The sequence below is a fragment of the Mixophyes fleayi genome, chromosome 7, assembly GCF_038048845.1.
Source record: "Mixophyes fleayi isolate aMixFle1 chromosome 7, aMixFle1.hap1, whole genome shotgun sequence".
In the NCBI taxonomy this organism is placed as follows: Eukaryota; Metazoa; Chordata; class Amphibia; order Anura; family Limnodynastidae; genus Mixophyes; species Mixophyes fleayi.
The window spans coordinates 48,219,148-48,240,170 of NC_134408.1; the positions used below are offsets into that span (position 1 = coordinate 48,219,148).

At 41.0% G+C, this 21,023-nt stretch overlaps 1 protein-coding gene across 1 annotated transcript in view; it reads left to right on the forward strand.

Moving 5' to 3' along the window:
- ZC3H7A (zinc finger CCCH-type containing 7A) overlaps window positions 1-21,023 on the forward strand; it is a 65,631-nt gene that overhangs the window by 10,673 nt on the left and 33,935 nt on the right. The window contains exons 6-13 of the mRNA XM_075179795.1: window positions 1,497-1,577; window positions 1,671-1,706; window positions 10,172-10,205; window positions 10,717-10,988; window positions 12,658-12,808; window positions 13,645-13,712; window positions 15,766-15,958; window positions 16,526-16,693. Coding sequence (XP_075035896.1) covers window positions 1,497-1,577; window positions 1,671-1,706; window positions 10,172-10,205; window positions 10,717-10,988; window positions 12,658-12,808; window positions 13,645-13,712; window positions 15,766-15,958; window positions 16,526-16,693 — 1,003 coding nt within the window. The remainder of the gene's footprint in view (window positions 1-1,496; window positions 1,578-1,670; window positions 1,707-10,171; window positions 10,206-10,716; window positions 10,989-12,657; window positions 12,809-13,644; window positions 13,713-15,765; window positions 15,959-16,525; window positions 16,694-21,023) is intronic.

Consider the following 21,023-nt stretch of genomic DNA (forward strand, 5'->3'; position numbering starts at 1 on the left):
TTTCTGGACCGTCTGCATTTGTGAGTGAAGGGACTTGTGTGGTTGTTGCTGCCTGGCGGAGGGTTCATGAGTTCTGGTCCTGTAGGAGGTTTCCGTTGCACAGTGGTAGTGTGAGTGCCGGGCAATGCGGTTGTCTGTTTGGATGACGAGGAAGGATTCGGTACATGGATCTCTGTGGAGGGAGGAGGAGAAATGTATCCGTTGTCTTTGTAGGGAAATTCTGTTGATGTTTAATACATAATTGTATCTATAAGTTGTACACAATGTTTATAGTTAGCAGTTACCACAGTTATTTTGCATAAATTGTCTATAGCATGTAACATAGAATGCTACTGGATTTATATATCTTTTGCTTGCTGTATTCTAGCTTCTAATGTTTCTAGCTAGTACAATGTACTGTCAGTGTTTATAACTAGTTTCTTTTGCTAAGAATGTTTATAGCCCATAATGTATATAGCTACCTTCTGGTATAGAGTTTATGGGCTTGTGATGTTTATGCTGAATTGTGTGTGTAAACGTTCCTTGGGCAATGATGTTGATAGACTATTGTGTAATTTGATATGGCAGCACTAGGTAGTGAGATGTTAAGTTGGATGGATGTGGTTATGAGTGTGGGTGGTGTTTTTATCACTTTGAGTCCCTGTCTCGCTTATCCTATTAAATGGAACTGTAGTCTGTTAAATTAAAGTACGAATATTACTTAAGTCTGGGTTGTAAGAGATACATTTTGGATCTTTTTTTTTTTTCTCTCCTAATTTAAATATATTAGAGTCAAAAAGTCGGGTTGCAAATAGTCCTTATGTAACTTTTTCCATTGGTTAGAACATCATAATTATATGTAACAACATCTGCAGGTAAATATTTATTTTTTTCTTGAGTGGGGATGGGGGGAGCTGCCTACAGACACATCAAGAGTACATATGACCTTTTAACGTCCGGCATCCACTGACATCAGTGGTTTTTAAAGCAAAAAGCTACTTGTGCGTGTCCAAAGCTGATGATTTCTTCTGTCCGGTGCTCAGGCAAAATGCTTGATCCTCTTGGACAAAATTAATATAGTCCGAATATGAGGTCAGGTCGTGGTTATTGTCTGACCACATATTTTGCAGTTGTTGTTCATTTCTAATTACTCCTGATTTAGATGTTGATTAGTGTCTGTCTTGGACCCACATACACTGCAGTTTGCAGATAGATTTAATTGAACATCAAAACTGCAACATGAACACCTTTTTTAGAATAAAATTGTTTAGCATTTATAGAACTGGATCATTATCAATCAATTTAATAACTGGTTTTAAAATGGGACATTAAACCAGCACCTGTATGGAGGAATACTTATCTCTGGCAAATACTCAAAGTTTCCAGTAACAATAGCAGCCAAGTTATCAGAGCTGACCTTTTCTTTTAAAATGTTATCTTTGCTTGATGCTGTTACCTGCACTTTACTTCTGTTAATCAGCACGAAAATAAATTTAATTAAAAATACATTTCCACAGGATGAGAGTGTGGTGAAATTAACTCAAGAACTAGCTATGAAGCTGGGGCTAAAAATTAGGAAAGCTTATGTCAGGGCTCAGGTAAGTGGTGTTTTCCTATTATTCACAGCAATTTTAAAATGTGCATCTCTTTATTTTATTTTTTAGTATTTAAATTATATTTCTGTATTTCAGACTGGTACCCAGGTTTTCCTCATGGATGCAACAGAGGTGAGTGTTTAGTAGAAACAAAAAACTTCTTGCAAATGAATCTTTGTAGATTGGCAAGGGTTTCGTGACATTTCAAGTTTTTATGATCTTTCTGTAAATGGTTTAGATAAATTGTTCTGTTTTAACCGCCTTTGCCAGTGATGCTTTTCTCACCCCTGTTGTCACGAACGCCCAGTCTGTCCCAGATACAGCAATCTGAACAGCTGGCAGTGACTGGTGTCACCTTAGTCACTTAGCAATGAGTACACTGCCACCACAAAGGATTTATTATGGTGTCCTTACATTCAGCAGAACCACTTATTCATACTTAAATCATATACACCTGTAGCATGAGCCTCTCTGGGCTTCGTAGGTTCACAGAGTCCCTGAGAACACGCTAGATTAAATTTATTTAATCTGAAAAATGGTTCCAAGGCTTAGTTACAAAAATTAATAACGACATACAATAAATTTGCACAAATAAGCTATAGGAAATAAAACCAGAGTCACTACTTACTAGTTAAGGCTTGATGAGTGAGGGAGCATGAGTGAGGGAGCACAATTAAGGAAAATGGGACATTTTAGTCTTGATAGACCCCTCATGAAAATTGTCTAAGGCAGAAGATTTTAAACTTGCCGACTCTTCACCCCCACCTTAGGAATTACATTTGCAATTAAGCCAGATTGATTCCCAAAATGACACAGAGCTTTCCAAAGTAAATTATACATCACTAAGATATATGTTTGGGCACCTCAGAGAATCTCTCACCTCTGCTCTGCTTGAGTAGTTAGATGGTTTACAACTTTGGGGCTTCAAACTCCCCCAAGACCCTTATCTATCCCAGGCCTGGCTAGTTTCAAAAGATTAATGACCCTTGCATAAGTTCAAACTCATGTCATCTAGCACAGCACATGTTGAGATTACATTACAAGGTTACACACAACATTCGCATTGTCATACATGAATTCAACAGAAAATAACAATCAGTGATTATATATACTACATAATCGTCGCACCCATGTTTAGCTCTTTTGGTCTGGTCACATCTATTTAATTCCTGCTGATCAATATATAAACAAGAATTCCTGGGGACTTCCTCTTACAAAGCTAAGTGTTTTGTTTTTTCTTATCTGAAAGTACCAGGGATAGGGAGAAAGAGGCTTTAGGAGAACCCCCCCTATTCCTGGTATTTCCTATATTCTTTAATGGACTGTATGCATGCATGTTTCTAATGGAGCAAAGTTTCCTTTCCACCGACAGCATCAGAAAACGCGCAAATTACCGTGGGGTGTGGTCTTTGGGTTTTCTCAACCCCTTAAATGTAGAAGACGAGTAGGACTCTTCCTTAGCACTCTGGAAGGGTTATATTGAGGACAAGTCTTGCTTGTCCTTAGCACTCAAGGAGTCAATTCCCTGTTTCTTTCCTTAAACTGATAAACGACCATTTTCTTGTATGCATTGCTTGCTGATTATCTTGTGTCTGCAAATGAGATTTTTGTGAAAGAAGGATTAAAAAAAGAAAAAAAAATCTTTCCTGACTTTCCAGTGCAGGCCTGTTAATATTTAAAGTTGCTGATTTCACCCAGCCACTCCATTACAAGGAGCTGATGCCGCCTCTTTAAGACACTTAATTCATCATTTAATGCAGGGCCAATAAGATTCAAATGTAAAGGAGAATAGAACTGTATGCTTGTTGTGACAACACTAGCAAGACGCTGCTGCATGCACTGAAATGTTGATCCAAACAAGACATGTTATTTTACTTCAGGGTTTGTACTCGTGTATATACTGTGTATGAATCTAGCAATGCATAGAATGTACATAGCTCTTGTTACTTTGGAGATTCAATAGCTAATCACACATGATTTCCTGTCCAAAGCAATGGCTGCTTTTTCAGTTATGTTTAACAAATACACATACTTTCATAGTATAGCGCTATAAAGTCACTTTAATTCCTGATTTAGGATATTATGTCGTTATCTGTCTGTCTTCTGCTGAAATACACATCCACACAATTGTGTGTATACACACACACACACACACTACATGGCCATTTCAGTCACAATACATAAAATCAATCATACAGCTATGCAATCTCTATAATCAAACATTAGCAGTAAGATGGGCCGTACTGTAGAGCTCAGTGACTTTCAGCGTGACCCTGCCATGGGATGGTACCATCCAACAAGTCAGTTAATCAAACTTCTGGCCTGCTAGATTTGCCCCGCTCAACTGTAAGTGCTGTTATTGCGAAGTGGAAACGTCCAGGAGCTGAAACACAGACAGCCTCATAACGTCACAGAACAGCAATGCTGAAGCGCGTATCATGTAAATATCGGCTGTCCACTCTCGGCAGCACTCGCTACAGAGTTCCAAACAGCCTCTGGAGGTGAGGCTACGTCCACACAACAACTGTTTTTTGGGAGCTTCATGGATTGGCTTTCCATGACTTGGAAGCCGCACACAAGCCTCAGTTCAACATGTGCAATGCCAAGCATGAACTGGAGTTGTGTAAAGCTCACCACAATTAGGCTCTAGAGCAATAGAAATGTGTTCTCTGGAGTAACGAATCGCCATCTATTACGCTTCACTATCTGGCACTCTGACACAGGAATCTAGGTTTAGCGGATGCAAGGAGAACAGTTATGACCAGAATGCATGCTGTCCATTGTAAAGTTTGGTGGAGGAGGAATATGTATTTACATGGTTTGGACTTGGCCCCATAGATCCTATGAAGGGAAATCTTAATGCTATACGATGCATTTACATTCTAAAGAATTGTATGAATTCAACTTTGTGGCAACAGCTAGGGGAAAGGACCTTTCCTCTTTCAGCATAGAACCTGACAGACCTGCAGAGAGCCCTGGCCTCAACCACGTTGAACAACTTTGGGTTGAATTGGTGCACCGACTGCGCGTCAGACACAACATCAGTGCCTGACATCACTAATGCTCTTGTGTCTGGATAGATGCAAATTCCCACACCCATGTTCCAAAATCTAGAGGAAGAAGGAATGTGATCTATGTCACTTTGACTATGAAATGATTATTGGTGCCAGATGGTTTGGTTTGAGTGACCCAGAAACTGTTGATCTCCTGGGATTTAAACTCACATTGGTCTTTAGTCGTTACAGAAAATTGTGCATAAAATATTCAGTGAGGCGGATCTTTGGTCTAAAACGCCTTGTTATTGAGAGGTCAGAGGAGAATGGCAAGACTGCGCTATAGTCGCCTTCCTATCAGTTTGAACCAAACAACCATGCGTTGCATTAGTGATTTGCAGAAGAGCATCTGTTAATGCAGAGCATGTTGAACCTTGAAGTGTGTGACTGGATCACTTATAAATAACTTATTTGTGGATGGATCACGTAGAAATTATTTATTGTAGAAATGTATTTCAATTAGTGGTACCAGCGCCAATTTACATAATTGCAAATGTACTTAATTGTTTTTATTTACTGGTATGTGTTTGTATGGAAATGTATTGATTTCGGAGTCAGTATGTCATGTTTGGGTTTTGTAACTTTTCTATAGGAAGTACCAAGTAAGCATCTGAGTGGTGGAGATGTGTTTTTTCAAAAGGTCTGGAGATAAGTAATCTCATGTTAATTAGACCTTTTCATTGCTGAGTGACCAAAACTTATTTTGAAGACAGTAGGAGGTGATTATACTTGCTGGTAAACTCCCTATGCAAGTGATCACAGATGAATGTGAATTTTGCAAGTTAAATTGTGTTCAAAGTAAGGTTAGAGAAAGGTTATATTCTGATGGTAAACATTCAGTAGAAAACCTCAGACGTAGTGGTGGCGCTAAAAGCAATATAAAAAGGTGTTAAACCCCTCCAGGCTGATTTATGTGCTGGCTGCATGTAGCACCTGGATTGGTTAGAGGAGCAGGAGGTTGGATTATCTCCTACCAGGGTATCTGTGTAAATATGTATAAAACGGTGCACTGTTTGACCATGTAGTAGTAGTAGTATTATACCATCTGTACTTGTGGAGATAGCGAGTACCTTCAACTAGTGTATGTAACTGTCCTTATTAGGACTGCTTGAGCTAATAAAACATCGCTACAAGATCCTGCTTTGACGCCTACTTACCTGAGGCAATTTCTGTGACCTACAGATTAGACCAATCTTAATCCGTTATCCGGCTGTTTTGAGGTTGGGACCCAACACTGTCTGCTACCTTGCAGCTCTGGCCAATGTGATAGGCCAGGGCGAAACATTCACAGCAACCCTGATGAATGTAGGGTGGTCAGGGGTACCAGCTGAGGTGCCCAGTGAGGGGGTACACCAGCAGTGAAAGTTACCAAGTAGGAAACGGTTCTAGGCACCAGTGTAGGAGCCTAGTGGTGGCAGCAGGCTCCAACTACTGCCACAGGAGGGGCACATTTGGGGTAAAGAAAGGGGGCGGTGGCAAGGCAAGATCAGCTGGTCCCCAGCATCATGGACAGGGTGGCAAAAGAGGTCCATCTTGTCACAAAGGGGATAGGCTAAGGCAGCAGAAGACCACACTGGGTTCCACTCCTGTCAGCTCAGTACAGGAAACTGAGGCTGCAGTGGACACAGGCTCGCCAATACCGGGCACTTGAGATTTGTAAAAAAACATTGCATGGTCTGACGATTCTCTGTTTTGTGCTGCAACATGCAGGTGGTGCAGTCCTATGTTTCCGTTAAAGCAACATGAATCTTATTAATTATCCTGCCTTGTGTCAACAGTACAAGTTGATGGTGATGTAATGATGTGGGGAATTTTTTCTTAGCACACATTAGACCCAGTAATGCCAATTGAGCATTGTGTAAATGCCGCAGCCTACCTGAGTATTGTTGCTATTTGCATCCCTTTATGGCAAAAAGCACACGTCATCTCAAGCTGGTTCCACGAAAACAACAATGAATTCAGTGCACTCAAAAGGCCTCCACAGTCGCCAGATCTCAATCCAACAGTGTATCTTTGAGTTGTGGTGGAACGAGAGACTGAATGTGCAGCTGACAAATCTGGAGCAACTGTGGGATGTTATGTCGTGTGTGTGTGTGTGTGTGTATATATAGAGCTGTTTTGGTGGCACAAGGGGGACCTACACAATATTAGGTGGGTGGTTTTAAATGGAGAGACACATCTGGAACCCCACAAACATCAGTCTCAAACATCTTCTTGCATGAAACCAACAGTGTTTAATGTTCACATTACAATAAATAGCAGACTCTTCTCTGGATGACACCAGTAAACATTGCATTACCTACACCTCCTAGTGACACTACTACTAGTCTAACACAGTCCTGCTCTCTACCGGCTGGCCAACTTGCTCAGCATCAGTCACACACATAAATGTACAATTCTGGTTTATATACACAAGTCTGCTCCTTTTGGTCTAATTACCCCATCAGACCACCTGTGCGTGTCTTGGCGAGGAGTTTGACTGTGTAAAGTTTTAACCCCGTATACAGCTTTTCCCTGCAGACTTCCTGGGACCTCACCTGTCCCTATGCAGGAGAGGTGTGGCAAATGGACCTCTTTGCTGCTACATATATTAGAGGTAGGAAGCTGAAAGGTTAGGATAGTATGGTCTAAGTGCATACATGAACCATTTTATATAATTCTAGTGTAGTAAGTCATTGCAGGATAAAAATAGAAAGGTATGTGCAAAATTGGAGGAAATGCATCATTTCCAATGTAAAATTAAACCGCTCTGAAGCGTCAAGGCATGGACTCCACAAGACCTATGAAAATGTCCTGTGGTATCTGCTACTAAGACGTTAAAAGATCTGCTGTTAAGTCCTGTAAGTTGTGAGGTGGGGTGTCCATGGCATGGACTTGTTTTTCCAGCACATCCCACAGATGCTTCTGGGGAATTTGAAGGCCAAGTCAACACCTTGAACTTTTTGTCATGTTCCTCAAACAATTCTTGAACAATTTTTGCAGCGTGGCAGGGTGCATGATCCTGCTGAAAGAGGCCACTGCCATCAGGGAATACTGGTACCATGAAAAGATGTACTTGGTTTGTGACCATGTTTTTCGGTAGGTGGTACTTATCAATGTAACATCCACATGAATGCAAGGACTCAAGGTTTCCCAGCAGAACATTTCCCAGAGCATCACACTGCCACTACTGAATTGCCTTGTTTCCAAAGTGCATTCTGATGCCATCACTACCCCAGGTAAACGACGCACCTTGCCGTCCATATGATGTGAAAGAAAACGTGATCTATCAGACCAGGCCACCTTCTTCCATTGCTCCATGGTCCAGTTCTGGTGCTCATGTATCCATTGTAGACACTTTCGGAGGTGGACAGTGGTCGGCATGGGTACTCTGGCTGGTCTGCGGCTATGCAGCCCCATATGCAGCAAGCTGCAACGCACTGTGTGTTCTGACAACTTTGTATCATAGCCAGCATTTACTATTTCAGCAATTTGTACTACCGTAGCTCCTCTGTAGGATTGGACCAGACAGACTAGCCTTCACTCCCCACACGCATCAATGAACCTTGGGTGCCCATGACCCTGTCGCCTGTTCAGTTGTCCTTCTTTGGACTACTTTATTTAGGTACTAGCCACTGCATACCTGGAACACCCCACAAGACCTGTCATTTTGAAAATGTTCTGACCCACTCGTCTAACTAACACAGTTTGTCCCTTGGCAAAGTTTCTTAGATCCTTATGCTTGCCCATTTATTCCTGCTTCCAACAGATCAACTTCAAGAACTGACTGTTCAATTACTGCCTAATATATTCCACCTGTTGACAGTTGCCATTGTAACGCAATAATCAAAGTTTTTCTCTTCACTTGTTATTGGTTTTAATGTTGTGGCTGATAGTTGTGCTTGCGTTGCAGAATAGGAGTTGCAGCCACTTGCAGTTAATATCAACATGTGTGTAGTCTTCTGATCATATATTATATATGTAAGGGTGGATAGTCCTTTACAAATTATAATTGCTTTAATGTCTTAAGTTAATTTTACAAGGAATATATTCTTATATGTGGAGGATAATTCACTTTTCTCCTTCATCCTATCTGGGGGACACTGCTACCATGGGGTTGTATGAGGGAACATGGAGTAGGCACTCAAATAGTTAACTTATTTAACTTCCTGCCGACAGGCTATATCCCGTCTGCAACCCCCTGCAAACCTCAGTGTGTTTTGAGTTCCAGAGGAGTAGGGCCTCTGGTGTACTCTTCTTGCAAAGATAGGCTTTTGTTTAGCTGAGGGTTCCTGATTGGCCCCAACACATCGGGTCCACAGACATTCTAAGCAGGGTAGTCGTTCCAAGAAGGTTTCTGCTCCGTTGCGGTGACCTGTTATGGCAGGGCCCGGTTCTTTATTAGCACCTATATCTATGCGTTTTGAAGGCATGGTCTTTGAGGCCAAACTCTGGCAGTCTAGAGGGCTTTCCTCCAGAGTGGTAGACACCATGCTGCGGTTCAGGAAACCGACTTCAGCCGCTTTTATTAGTGTGTGTCATACCTACATTAAGTGGTGTGAGCGAAGACTCTGACACTCAACTAATTTTCATCTTTCCCATGTCCTAGCCTTTCTCCACGATGGCTTCAACACAGGTCTGTGACTTGGGTTCCTAAAGGTCAAGGTGTTGGCCTTATCTATCTTTTTCCGATTGAAAATTGCTGATATTAAGATATTAATTGCTGATAAGTAAGAACCCTCCTTCAAGCGATCCTGCATATGCAGCCCCTTATGTTACGCCTATGTCTCCCTGGGACCTAAACTTGGTTCTGACCATGCTTCAGATGTCCCCCTTTGAACCAATGGGTTCAACAGAGCGGGGTTGGCCGGCTTCTAGGTAGACCATCGCTAGGTGGATTACATCCACAATCAAGCAGGTCTACGTCACTTCCGAACGGCCTGCGCCTAGTCATATTGCCGCCCCTTCCAGCCGCTTAGTTGGGGCTTCTTGGGCTGCGCATAATGGGGTCTCAGCGGATCAGCTCGGCCGGGCGGCTACCTTGGTCCTCTGTCCATACCTTCACTAGGTTTTATCAATTTTAATGTGTTTGCGTCCCCGGACGCCAGTTTCAGCTGCACAGTGTTGTGGACCGGACTGTCAGTGCGGTCCTTCTCTTAGGGGGCTGCTTTGGTACGTCCCCATGGTAGCAGTGTCCCCCAGATAGGCTGAAGGAGAAAAGAGGAGTTTTATACTTATGATAAATCCTTTTCTCTGATTCCATCTGGGGGATTCTGCGTTCCCTCCCTTCTGCTCTTCTGCGGTTATTCTTCGGGTGATTGAGTTCCGTTCCTTTGGGCTTTTGTATTACACACTGAGGTTTGCAGGGGGTTGCAGAGGGGATATAGCCTGTCGGCAGGAAGTTAAATAAGTTAACTATTTGAGTGCCTAATCCATGTTCCCTCATACAACCCCAAGGTAGCAGAGTCCCCCAGATGGAATCAGAGAGAGGGATTTTATCGTAAGTATAAAAAACCTCTTTTCTGCCATTTAGCATTTATTAATATGTTTTAATCCATTTTCCAGATGTCTGACTGTCTTGCAGATCACATGGAACCAGGTAAGCATTTTTCTTGCATGTTTTATTTTTCAACTATGCTTATAGTTTTAGTGATGATATTGCTGGCTGATGGTACATATAATATATTATCAGTCAGTCCTTGTGTCAATGCAGATGCTGGGTTCTCATTCTGTGCTGTGTGGATAAAGTACTAAGATTTCTCTTGATCTGTACCCACACACCTGTGCTGCCCCCGCCTTGTGCACCCACACATCGGTGCCCTCCCCTATCAGTATGCTTTTGAACTATAAGTAGAACCTGGAAACATAAACTCTGCACAGATAAGGCCCCTGTTCGAATTGACCACATGGCCCCTGTGCTAGGAGACAACAATGCTAACTACTATGTAACTGTGCTGCCCAAGTGATGAAATATCCATAGGCTACAATGAAATGACATCTTCAACTATGAAAAGTGTATTGTCTGTGTGATTTAACTTCTTTCTTTCAAAGTTGACAGTTATGATACAAGACTAGCGAATCACTGTTTTGTGCCATCTGTTCTATTTCAGATTTGCCTGAGCTGGACGACTACAATTCTTCTCACTCGTCCTTCTCTACGCTGAGTGTTAATAATGACACTTTAGGAGAGCCATCTCCCATTCCAGTTTCTTCCGCCTGTCCCAGTGTGTCCCCTGTTTCTGAAACTGGGCTGTTCCCTTCAGCACTAGCTAGTAGTGACACATCAGCTCTGTTTCCAGTGTCAAACTTGAGTGATGAAATGATTGGAGATGAATTGGATCGCATCCTTGATTCTGTGCCAAGATCTGACAGCCTAAGCCTGGTGAGGTTATAGAAAGTGTTTTATAGATGACTGTGTGTTGTTCACCCAAGTAGGAATAAATGCTGTCCGCTAGATTTCAATGTTTAGCCCTGAGTGATTTGAAGAGGGGGTGTTGTTCATTGCCACAGAGAGAAGTATAATATTGGCTGTGAATTACCCTGTACAACACTGCATTATCTCACCCTCATTAAAGTAATCTAAGCAAAACAAATTAGAATCCAGTGGTTTGCAGGTAATGCCGCTTAGAGTTTCCCAGCATATTGCTGGATAATGTCATCAGACTCTTGAAGATCTTCTTTTCTTTTATGGCATATTTTAATAAAGCAACAGCTGATGAACTGTTTACATTATTATCATGGAATGAAAGTTTTAAATATAAGTAAATGAGTATTGGAATGTTCAATCTGATCTCCAGGCTGGTCTTTTCTTGGTCGCCCACGAAATTTGAGGTAACAATGATATCAAGGAGATCTGTTAAGAGTATGGCATTTATAAAAGGTACTGTTCAATTGAGGTTGTGTAGTTAGTGAAATACAAGGTGATGCCCATTTAAGTACAAAGACAAAAATCTTCCCTCTTTCCCCTGAAGTTTTTGCAGCTTAGTAACATTTGGAAACATAAGTGTATGTTCAGGGTGTTTTGGCAAGAGTGTTGAGGAATTCACTCAAGTGTTTGTTATACACAGTGCAAATACATACACATTTTCTTGTTTGGGAGACAAAACAAATATGACAACTCTGTAAAGAGCAAGTGCTTATACAGTGCTCAAAATGTCCTTGTCACAGCCGTTCTTCATGCTTACACACTAAAAGTAGAATCCAGGCACCTTTTTAAGACTGTTTTTAGAGTGAACAGTTTTTGAAATACACCATGTTTAAAGTCATCTTGTTTAGGTGAATTGCCTGTTGCAGTGATTGTCTAACCTGCATTCTTATATGAAAATTCTTCAAGAAGATGTTCACCTATTTTGTTTTCTTTGTAGCCATTGGGCAATCTTTATTCATATGTGAAAATCTTTTCCCATTTATTTATTTAATTTTTAATTTTTTTTTTTCTGAATTTTTAACAAATATATTAATAATTACTCTTCTGATACATCTTACCTTATCTTACCAGTTTCTAGCATCTCAGTTGCCCTAACTTGCGGATCCCGGTAGCCAGCATTCAAAACATTCTCTAAATGATGTTTGGATGAATATCTATGTATAGCTTGGTCTGCTGGGTTTACAACAATACAGGTTGTTAAGTACGAACTAAAGAACAAATCGGATATTTTAAAAATATCTCCTGTTGGTCATTTTGTTTGCATGGCGTAGCTTATATAGAGATATATTAAATATACAATCTTGCATACAGACAGATAACTTTACAAAATGATCCTGCTCAAAAGCATTTACTATTTAGAGGACAAAAGGGAACATGAGAATCACAATGTGTGAGTAGGTGATCACTCATTGGTAGATCATAGAAATCTATAGGTGTATTTATTGCTTTAGTAAAGCAGATAAGTAGTGAGAGCATGCGACAGAGTGGACGTCCAGCATGTAGCGAACATGCATAGATCTGCACTGGATTGACTAAACTTACATTAGTTCTGAAAGCCTAGTGCATTATACTGGTATGTGTCCCTCTCTTTGAAGGCTTATAGTTGCATATGTTTTTGTTTCAGACTAGCAATGCAATAGGAGGTACAAGCAGAATGAATGCTTTTTCAGCCCTGGAAACGCTCCCTTACTCCAGTTATACATTTTCCCAGTTTGGGATGCCCTCACTGGATAGTTTTTCCCTAAGCCCGCTGTCTCTGACAGGCTCCAAAACAGGTAATGTAAAGCCAGTATAAATGATCTGCTTGTATGTTTATATATTTTTTATTGTATTTAGACAGAACTGGAGTAAAATAAAGATGTATGAAAAATGATAGTGACACAGATCATTTAGCTTTTTACCCCTTATAAAAGTAATTATAGTAGAGCATAATAGAAATACATAAACTTTTCGGTAAGTTTGGATTAGTTATTATTATTATTATTATTAACCTTTTCTATAGTGCAAACATGTTACGCAGCACTTTACAGAGAATGATTGATCATTCACATCACGGTGGGAGGAAACTCATACAAGCACAGGTAGAATGTATAAACTCCACACAGATAGTGCCCTAGTCAGAATATAATAGATGTGCTGTGCGGTGGCAATGCTAAGTATATCTGGAACTTTGCTAAAACCTGGCCTATTAAACACTTATTGCAGGCATTTACTTCCACCATTTATTAATAAATACATTCATTGTTCTGGCTATACCATTAATCTGTACTTTTATGTGTTTTTTGGATGAAATTCAACAAGTCATGCAACATTGTTTAAACATTGGCACCGAAATGTCTTGAGCGTGATCCTGTTTCCCAATAAACCAAGGTTGCACAACAGCTGCCCTGGAAGACCAGTAACTGGTTGTGTGTTTTCGTTTTTTCCAAATTAATACTAAAGTGTTTTAGTATTAGATTGCCACACATGTGACTCCAGTAGAGGGGAAGGAAATTCTGGCTATTTAGTTTAGCTCTTTGCATGTAAATTGTAATCTAGACTGGTTCATTTTGTCTCATGGCTAACTAACTATTGTAAGAGGTTCTGTGTATTTTCCCCCCATGCTTTTTAGATGTGTCTATATTTGAGCACATGAATGGAACAGCTAAAACAAATCTAGGAGATACGACTTCATTCGCAGTGAGTTTCACACCTGTCTTTCTTGTCTGTGTGTTTTGATGAGCGATTTTACAATTGCAAAATAATATTTCTGTTTGGTGTGAATGTGTTTGAATCCTCCTCTCTTATATTACCCTACGTCTGCCAAGATGTTTCCAGTGCCTTGAACAAGAGATGTGCACAGAGTTTTGTGGCTTCTTTTGCTCTTTCTTTTTTTTTTATGTATTTAATACCTTTGTTGCTGGCCAGGAGAAAGAAATAAAATTAGACAATATTATTATAGCATAAATATCTTCAGTGACTGCCTTGCTCCATGTCCAACCCTGGCTGCTCAAGATCTTTAAGTGGAGGTACCGCATGTCATTCTTGGAACTTTTTTTTTATTTCCTATGCTGGGTTCTCAGGGACAGTTTATTATTCTGCTATTTATTGACTGCAACAACCATCAGCCCTGTTCCGGGGCATCAGAGAGCCTGTGGTTTTATTCCACTATCTTCCTGGTGCTCAAGAGGGAAGCTGCTTATGGACCCATTTTTGATCAAAGTGTTTTTAAAAAATGAATTCTACGGGAGTGTCACGATCAGACCTACATGGGCGTCTGTAACATATGGGCGTGAAAGTGTTTGTCTAAAATTTGCCTCTGAAGTGTTCCGTTACTCCCTGGCTTATCCCAAAATGCAGTCACAGTCTAATTTAATCAGTTACTGTAAACCAAACAATTCCCTGCATAAATGTAGCATAATAAAAGTAAAGTCTGGCATATAAATTCTTAAAGAACACAAAGACAACATGTTATTAAATGGGATTTAATTTGATAGTCACAATGATTATTATTGAATAAATATAGTGATACATTGACATACATATAAACGCAAAACGTTTTTTTAAAATAAACTGAAATAAAACACAGAAACAAGAGAAATACACTTGCATACATTTTCGCTCAATTTGCTGCCTGGTAGAACGCTTGACGGTTTGGACAATTTCTCAGTAGTGGACAGATCCACAAAAACACTTCACTATTTTTAAACCTTTTTGCTTCCTTGTCATAACCCCTCCCTCTTTCACATCACTGAAAGATGTGTGCTGGTTTACTAATCTGTTTTATGACTGGTTTGTTGGCCTATTGCCTACAATCCCATCAATTCATCAGAAAAATATACCATAACTCCATTCAGAGGTTAAAAACAAAGTGTCTGTATTCCCTGGGCTATTGCCTCCCTTTCTGGTCAAGCCCTCTTTCCAAATGTACCTTTTTTTAATCATAATCTAAAGTATCTGGCATTAATGGGGAGGTTTTTTTAAGCCACTATTGTGATTCATACTATGCTCAGGGTGCCAAAGGTCCAGGAATTCCATTGCTCCACGTTGGTTCTTTTCGAGAGCCACAGAAAAGGGGTACAATGCTTTTCTTGCTCCCTGCCTCAGAGAGTTTCCCAACGCCAGTCACTGAGTACCCACAACAGGTCATGTTTTTAGATTACTGCAGTTAAATGTATGAACTGTCTACTTCAGTTTTTCAAATGAAAGGGCCATTCATCATCATCATCATCACCATTTATTTATATAGCGCCACTGATTCTGCAGTGCTGTACAGATAACTCATTCACATCAGTCTCTGCCCCATTGGAGCTTACAGTCTAAATTCCCTAATATACACACACACACAGACTAGGGTCAATTTTGATAGCAGCCAACCAACCTACCAGTATGTCTTTGGAGTGTGGGAGGAAACCGGAGCACCCGGAGGAAACCCACGCAAACACGGGGAGAACATACAAACTCCACACAGAAAAGGCCATGGTCGGGAATTGAACTCATGACCCCAGTGCTGTGAGGCAGAAGTGCTAACCACTAAGCCACCGTGCTGCCCAATTCATATTTAAATCTATGTACAGATGGGACAAGTTTAATTGAAACATCTCCTTCACCTTGACCCCTACACACCGTGCTTTAGTGGACAGGTCAATATTATGGGTTGTTTAATTAAAAACACTATCCACCTCTACCTAACCTGTATATTGAATCTATCCCTCTAATCTCTCTTTTTGTATCTATTTTTAATCTAATTCAGGTAAATACATACTTTCTTAGAGCTGACAGCCCTTTAGATGTTTTAGGGACACATAAGAAAACACCTTTCTTAGACTCTTTTGTTAATGGAGGGCCAGCACCTGTGTCAAGTGTGAGCTCCCCAAAAGGCACAAACCCTCTAGAAGATACACACGAGTTCAGACAAGCGTGTCAGCTGTGTTTCACCAAAATAGGTAAGATCATTTGTTCTGGTGCATTTTATATTGCAATCTTTTAAAATATTTTACTGCTACTGTAATGTCCTAAAATAGTTGACGAGCATTTTACTTCATAAACTCATAATCTTTTTTTATCTTATAGCCGTTTGTTTCATTTTGTAGAAACTAAGAACCAATCACCTACATAAATGTCACTGTGTTTCTCAATATTCAATCTTAATTAAAGAAGCCAAAGTTTGTGCTTTAAAGGGCAAATTTGCATCCTCTTCAAATTCAGGACTCCTCTTTTGAAGCTGATAATCTTGCTACTGAATCTGAGCCAAAGAGCCAAGGATATATTTGAGTAATTTGTTTATTATCTCATTCAGCCTATTGAAAAACAGTTATAAATGACATTTTTGGAAATTCCATATCAGATATTATGCTGCTAAAAAGAAATGGGAAGTAAAGTTTCTAATGGATTTATTATGTAAATACTTTGACTATTTTTAAAATATATTAAACTCTTTTGAAAATGCATTATTTTTACGATGTTTGATAAATTTTTCTAGAATATTGATGCTGTATTTATTTTATGTAAAGCTTCAGGAGCAAAGATTCAGAGCGACCATTACCTTCCCAACATGGATCATAAATGCAAGAAAGACCTTTTTATAGGAAGGACTAAAAGTTCTGCAGATGAGAGATGGAAAAGAATAAGACCAAGACCAACAAAGAATCAATATGCGGGTCAATACTATATATGTAAAGGTACTGTACTTTACATTCAAGTACTAAATGAAGCTAGCCCATGACTGGTATAAAGCCCGTTACTAAATACTTTTCCAAGTTTGCATGTTTGGAAATTTTATTTTTACATGAGTGGTACATGTAATGATTCTTGTTTGGCCGTGCTAAAATATCAAACATCCCAATTCCACAGTGTTTTTTCTTATGTTGCATTGAATGGTTGCAGCATGTCGCACCCAGATCAGTGTCCATGAGAACTGGACTTGGACTCATTTGCTGTTCTATAGCTTTTCTTTTTTTAACGCTAAACAGTGTGCATTGTCCGTCTTGTGCACAAATTTGCAAGAGGAATATATTTTTAGTCTTTCTGGGATTCCATTAACAGGGCTGTGTTTGATATTGGTGGATTCTGTAGTGATAAGATAACCCACAACGAGGGAAGCTCCTGAGGATCAGATCTCCCCTCTGGTAGAGTTAGTGGTATTGGGTTCCCTAGGCACCTTTCTCCAAGTGCCAAGACTGAACTGTGTTCCCTTACCAGACCCAAGAGCTAGTATTTGCAGAGTGTGATTTTCACAATATTTCATGCATTTTCCAAATTTGACACCTACTGTACTGTGTTCTGAAGCACCTGGTCTCACATAAGCATCTTAATAGCGTAACTGCTCTGGAATGTTGGTACCAGCATCGCCCCCCCTCATTTTAATGCTACGCTGATTAATCGTGTCATTGCTTCAGAATTGTGCAGTTTCCTGGTTGGAAAATAGTTGGGCTCTAAAACACCCATCTGACCCTGCCCATAGGAACATTTAAGAGTACACCTCTTTTTGTTTGGTTTGTGGTAAAATAGGATTTTTATACTTGCGGAAAATCCATTTTTTTTAATCCATTTGTGGGACACTGAGGACATTGAGGTATAGAGTAGAGACAGGGCGAACTGGCACTTAAACTAGACTGATGTAACAGGAAGTGGGGTATAGAGGGAGGAGCTAGGGCTTACTTGACAGATGTTCTTAAAGTGCCAGTTCACCCTGTCCCTGGGACTCTATACCCCAATGTCCCCGGTGTCCCCCAAAGGAGGATAGAGAAATTTTTACTAGATCGCAGCAGAGCGGGAAGTGATTACTGTTTCTCCATCACCCATTCTAGGGGACACTGCTCCATCATGTTGATATAAAGGCAACGTTGGAGCTGGGCACTTAGGAGTTAACTTTATCAAAGAAAGCTCCTCCCCTGTATATCCTCCGACAGAAGGAAACTCCAGTTTCATCTAGGTGCCCTGGAGCTTGGGTACTTTTCTCTGGGCTGCCTATTGCAACTTTCCATTTACTATTTAATTTTCATTTTATGCTCTGTGTTTTTTAAGTATGTGGCTAGTGCAACTGCCACATCTGCAGGATCGGGAGTCCGTACTGCAGTGATTAATAAATTAATTAATAAGGTCTGTGTTCCAGGGCTGAGTAGTCTCTTCCCCCACCCCCCCCCCCCCCCCTGTTAGGGGAATATGGCTGGAGCCTCAGCAGTCACCCCCAGTCCTGGTTGGGCACAGCTGGGGCAGGTAAGGTGGCAATCCCTACTAAGGGTGTTTTGCCACTAGAGACAGCATGCCACATGGAAGCAGCCATTGTTTAACTGTGCCAATGGGGGGGTGCACCTTATTTGTGACAGAATTTACCTCACAGAGGTAGAAGCTTGCAGACTCTGCACAGGCAGTGTGGAGTAGACATGGCTTGGAAGAGCTTTTCTCTCTTGCCTCCCAATCTGAAAGGATAGAGATATATTTATTATAGATATCCACACAAACGTCATTCTTATTCTCTCACTCTGTAGCAAGCTTGATTCTAATTGGGGGCTACAGTGGTTATTACCCTGCCGCTATGTTGGAGAAAGGGACCAGTTTCAAAGTCACGCGGGGAAAGTTCCAGGTGTCAGGCAAGATTGCTAAATGGACAACAGGAACCAGGTGCTCAGATGTTGGTATGTGAATGTGGAGCCCAAAAGGAATCTGAAATCCTTACGGTTTGATGGTCAGCCTTTTTTGGGCCCAGAGCGAGCCAAAATTATTATTCAGGCTACAGAAGGGAAGATTATTTTAAATGTTGCCAGGTACCAGGGAGCCGCATTTTCAGTCCTTTTTGTTTTTGGGTAAATCCTCTAAATAAAGGCCTTTTCCACCTCAAGGGTTAGTCCTTTAACATGCGAGAGGGTCAACAGAGGGGAAAGCAGGCATAGGCGTTCAAGCCCCCAGCCCCAAAGCCTTCTGACAACCCGATGGAATGATTCTGGGTTCCTTTCCACCCTGTCTTGCCTTGTGAGAGCTCACCATCTCATTTCTGCTACTTATGGAGAGACTCCTCAGATTTGTCGGTAATAGTCATTGTAGAGACAGGGTGTATCATAGAACACCTTGGCTCTCCCCTCTGTTCTTTTTTACATGCCTTCCTGGAGACAGGTCCAAGAGAGCCGTTCAACCTTCTGACATCTGAGGTTCCAGTTCCAGAAACACAGAGAGACAGTGATTTTACTTGAATCTGTTCCTGTTTCAGAAACCAGTAAAGACGTACCGACCCGTCTTAAATCTGAAGTCCCTAAACACAGGCTTTGGCTGGACTAGTTCAAAATGGAGCCCGTCAGGTCAGGGATCAATGCAATGGAACAGGATGAATTCCTTGCTTCATTTGACCTAAACAATGCAATTTCACCTCTCTCTCTGGAAAGGGCACCAGTCTTTTAGAATCAAGATGTGGACTTCCAGTTCAGAGCCTTTCCCTTTTGGATTGGCCAAGGACCCCAGGGTATTTGCCAAGGTCATTGCGTTTATAGCCACTCTTCTCAGATCTAAAGAAGTCAATTATTATTTAGCCATTTACTAATAAAGGCTAATTCATTTTTCTTCTCAACCAGCTTCAGATAACTGCTCAGCTGAATCTGACTGTTGGATCATAAATTGCAAAAATCCAAATTGATTATGGCCCAGTGCATGGTGTTATTAGGCCTTTTATCGAACACTCGCCTGCAGAGTTGGATGCATATATTCGGAAGCTGGTGATTTCAGTCCTGGTGGGCAGTAAAACATGTGCATGAATATACTGTCAGAGATGGTGTCAACATTTGAAGTGGTACAGTATGCACTCTTCCATTTCTGGACTTTTCAGAATGTTCTGTTTAATTTGGACCACTTTCCCACTTGTCTAGCCGCGCAATTCTTCAGTCCGCCGTCTCAGACACGTCAGTCCCTTCTGTGGTAGCTCAGGGTAGACACTCTGAACAAGTGCCACCCATTTTGCATCTGGGATTGGACCCTTGTGACAACAGATACCAGCTTCATGGTCTCTGGTCCAGTGAGGAGTCACTCCCATCAATGTTCTAGAGCTCAGAGCTGTAACCATCACTATGCTACGGGCTCAGCCGTTACTGATAAGCAGGCCGATTCACGTTCAATCAGACAACACCACTGCGGTTGCATATATCAATCATTGGGGGGCACACTAATACCTCTAGCAATGAAGGAGACGGACTGGAACTAGGCATGGGCGGATTGTCATGTTCCAACTATTTACTCAGTTTACATTCTGGGTGGGGATAACTGGGAGGCGGGTTTTCTCAATAGAAATGTCGTTGTCCCAGGAAAATGGTCTAAACACCCAAAGGTGTTCCATCAGATTACGGGTGAGGTCAGCCAGAGGTCGAACCAATGGCCTCCCAGCTGATCCACAAGATTGTACCATTTCGGTCCAGAACCAGGGATCCTCGGGTGTTCTTACTGGATGCCTTGACAGCAACTATTGTAGATCTTTTTACTGATATACATTTATTTTTCTTCAATGGCCATACTTCCTCGTGTCCTTAAGAAGGCTAAGAACAAAGGAAATTCAATGATCTTAGTGGTGCCAGAGTGGCCAATAAAAGCCTGGTACGGCACTTATTAGTGGCAGACAAACAAAGCTGGAGACTTCCACTAAGGGGATATCCTCGCTTAAGGTAGCTTTCTTCACCGGAACCATGGTCATCTGGCTTTAACATCATGGCTGTTGATACCGATTTCCTGAGAACCAAGGGTCTTGCCAAAAATTGGTTTAGACTATCTTAAAGGTTAGGAAACCCGTTTGAGCGAAAAATTAAATCACAGAGGTTAGAAGACCTGTTTTCTCTGAACGCAGAAGTATGCCACCCTCTCCATTCATACCAGACACTGCGATCCCTCTTTCATGCTTATTTGTTCAGTTATATTATTTTTCAAGTTGTTTGTGGAGTGTTTTCTTTTATTCCTTCTTTGCCCTATTTTTTGGTCTTTGTTAGTCAAAAACTGGAGGTGAGTAGCCTTCCTTTAACTGTACGTGCCCAGAAATGG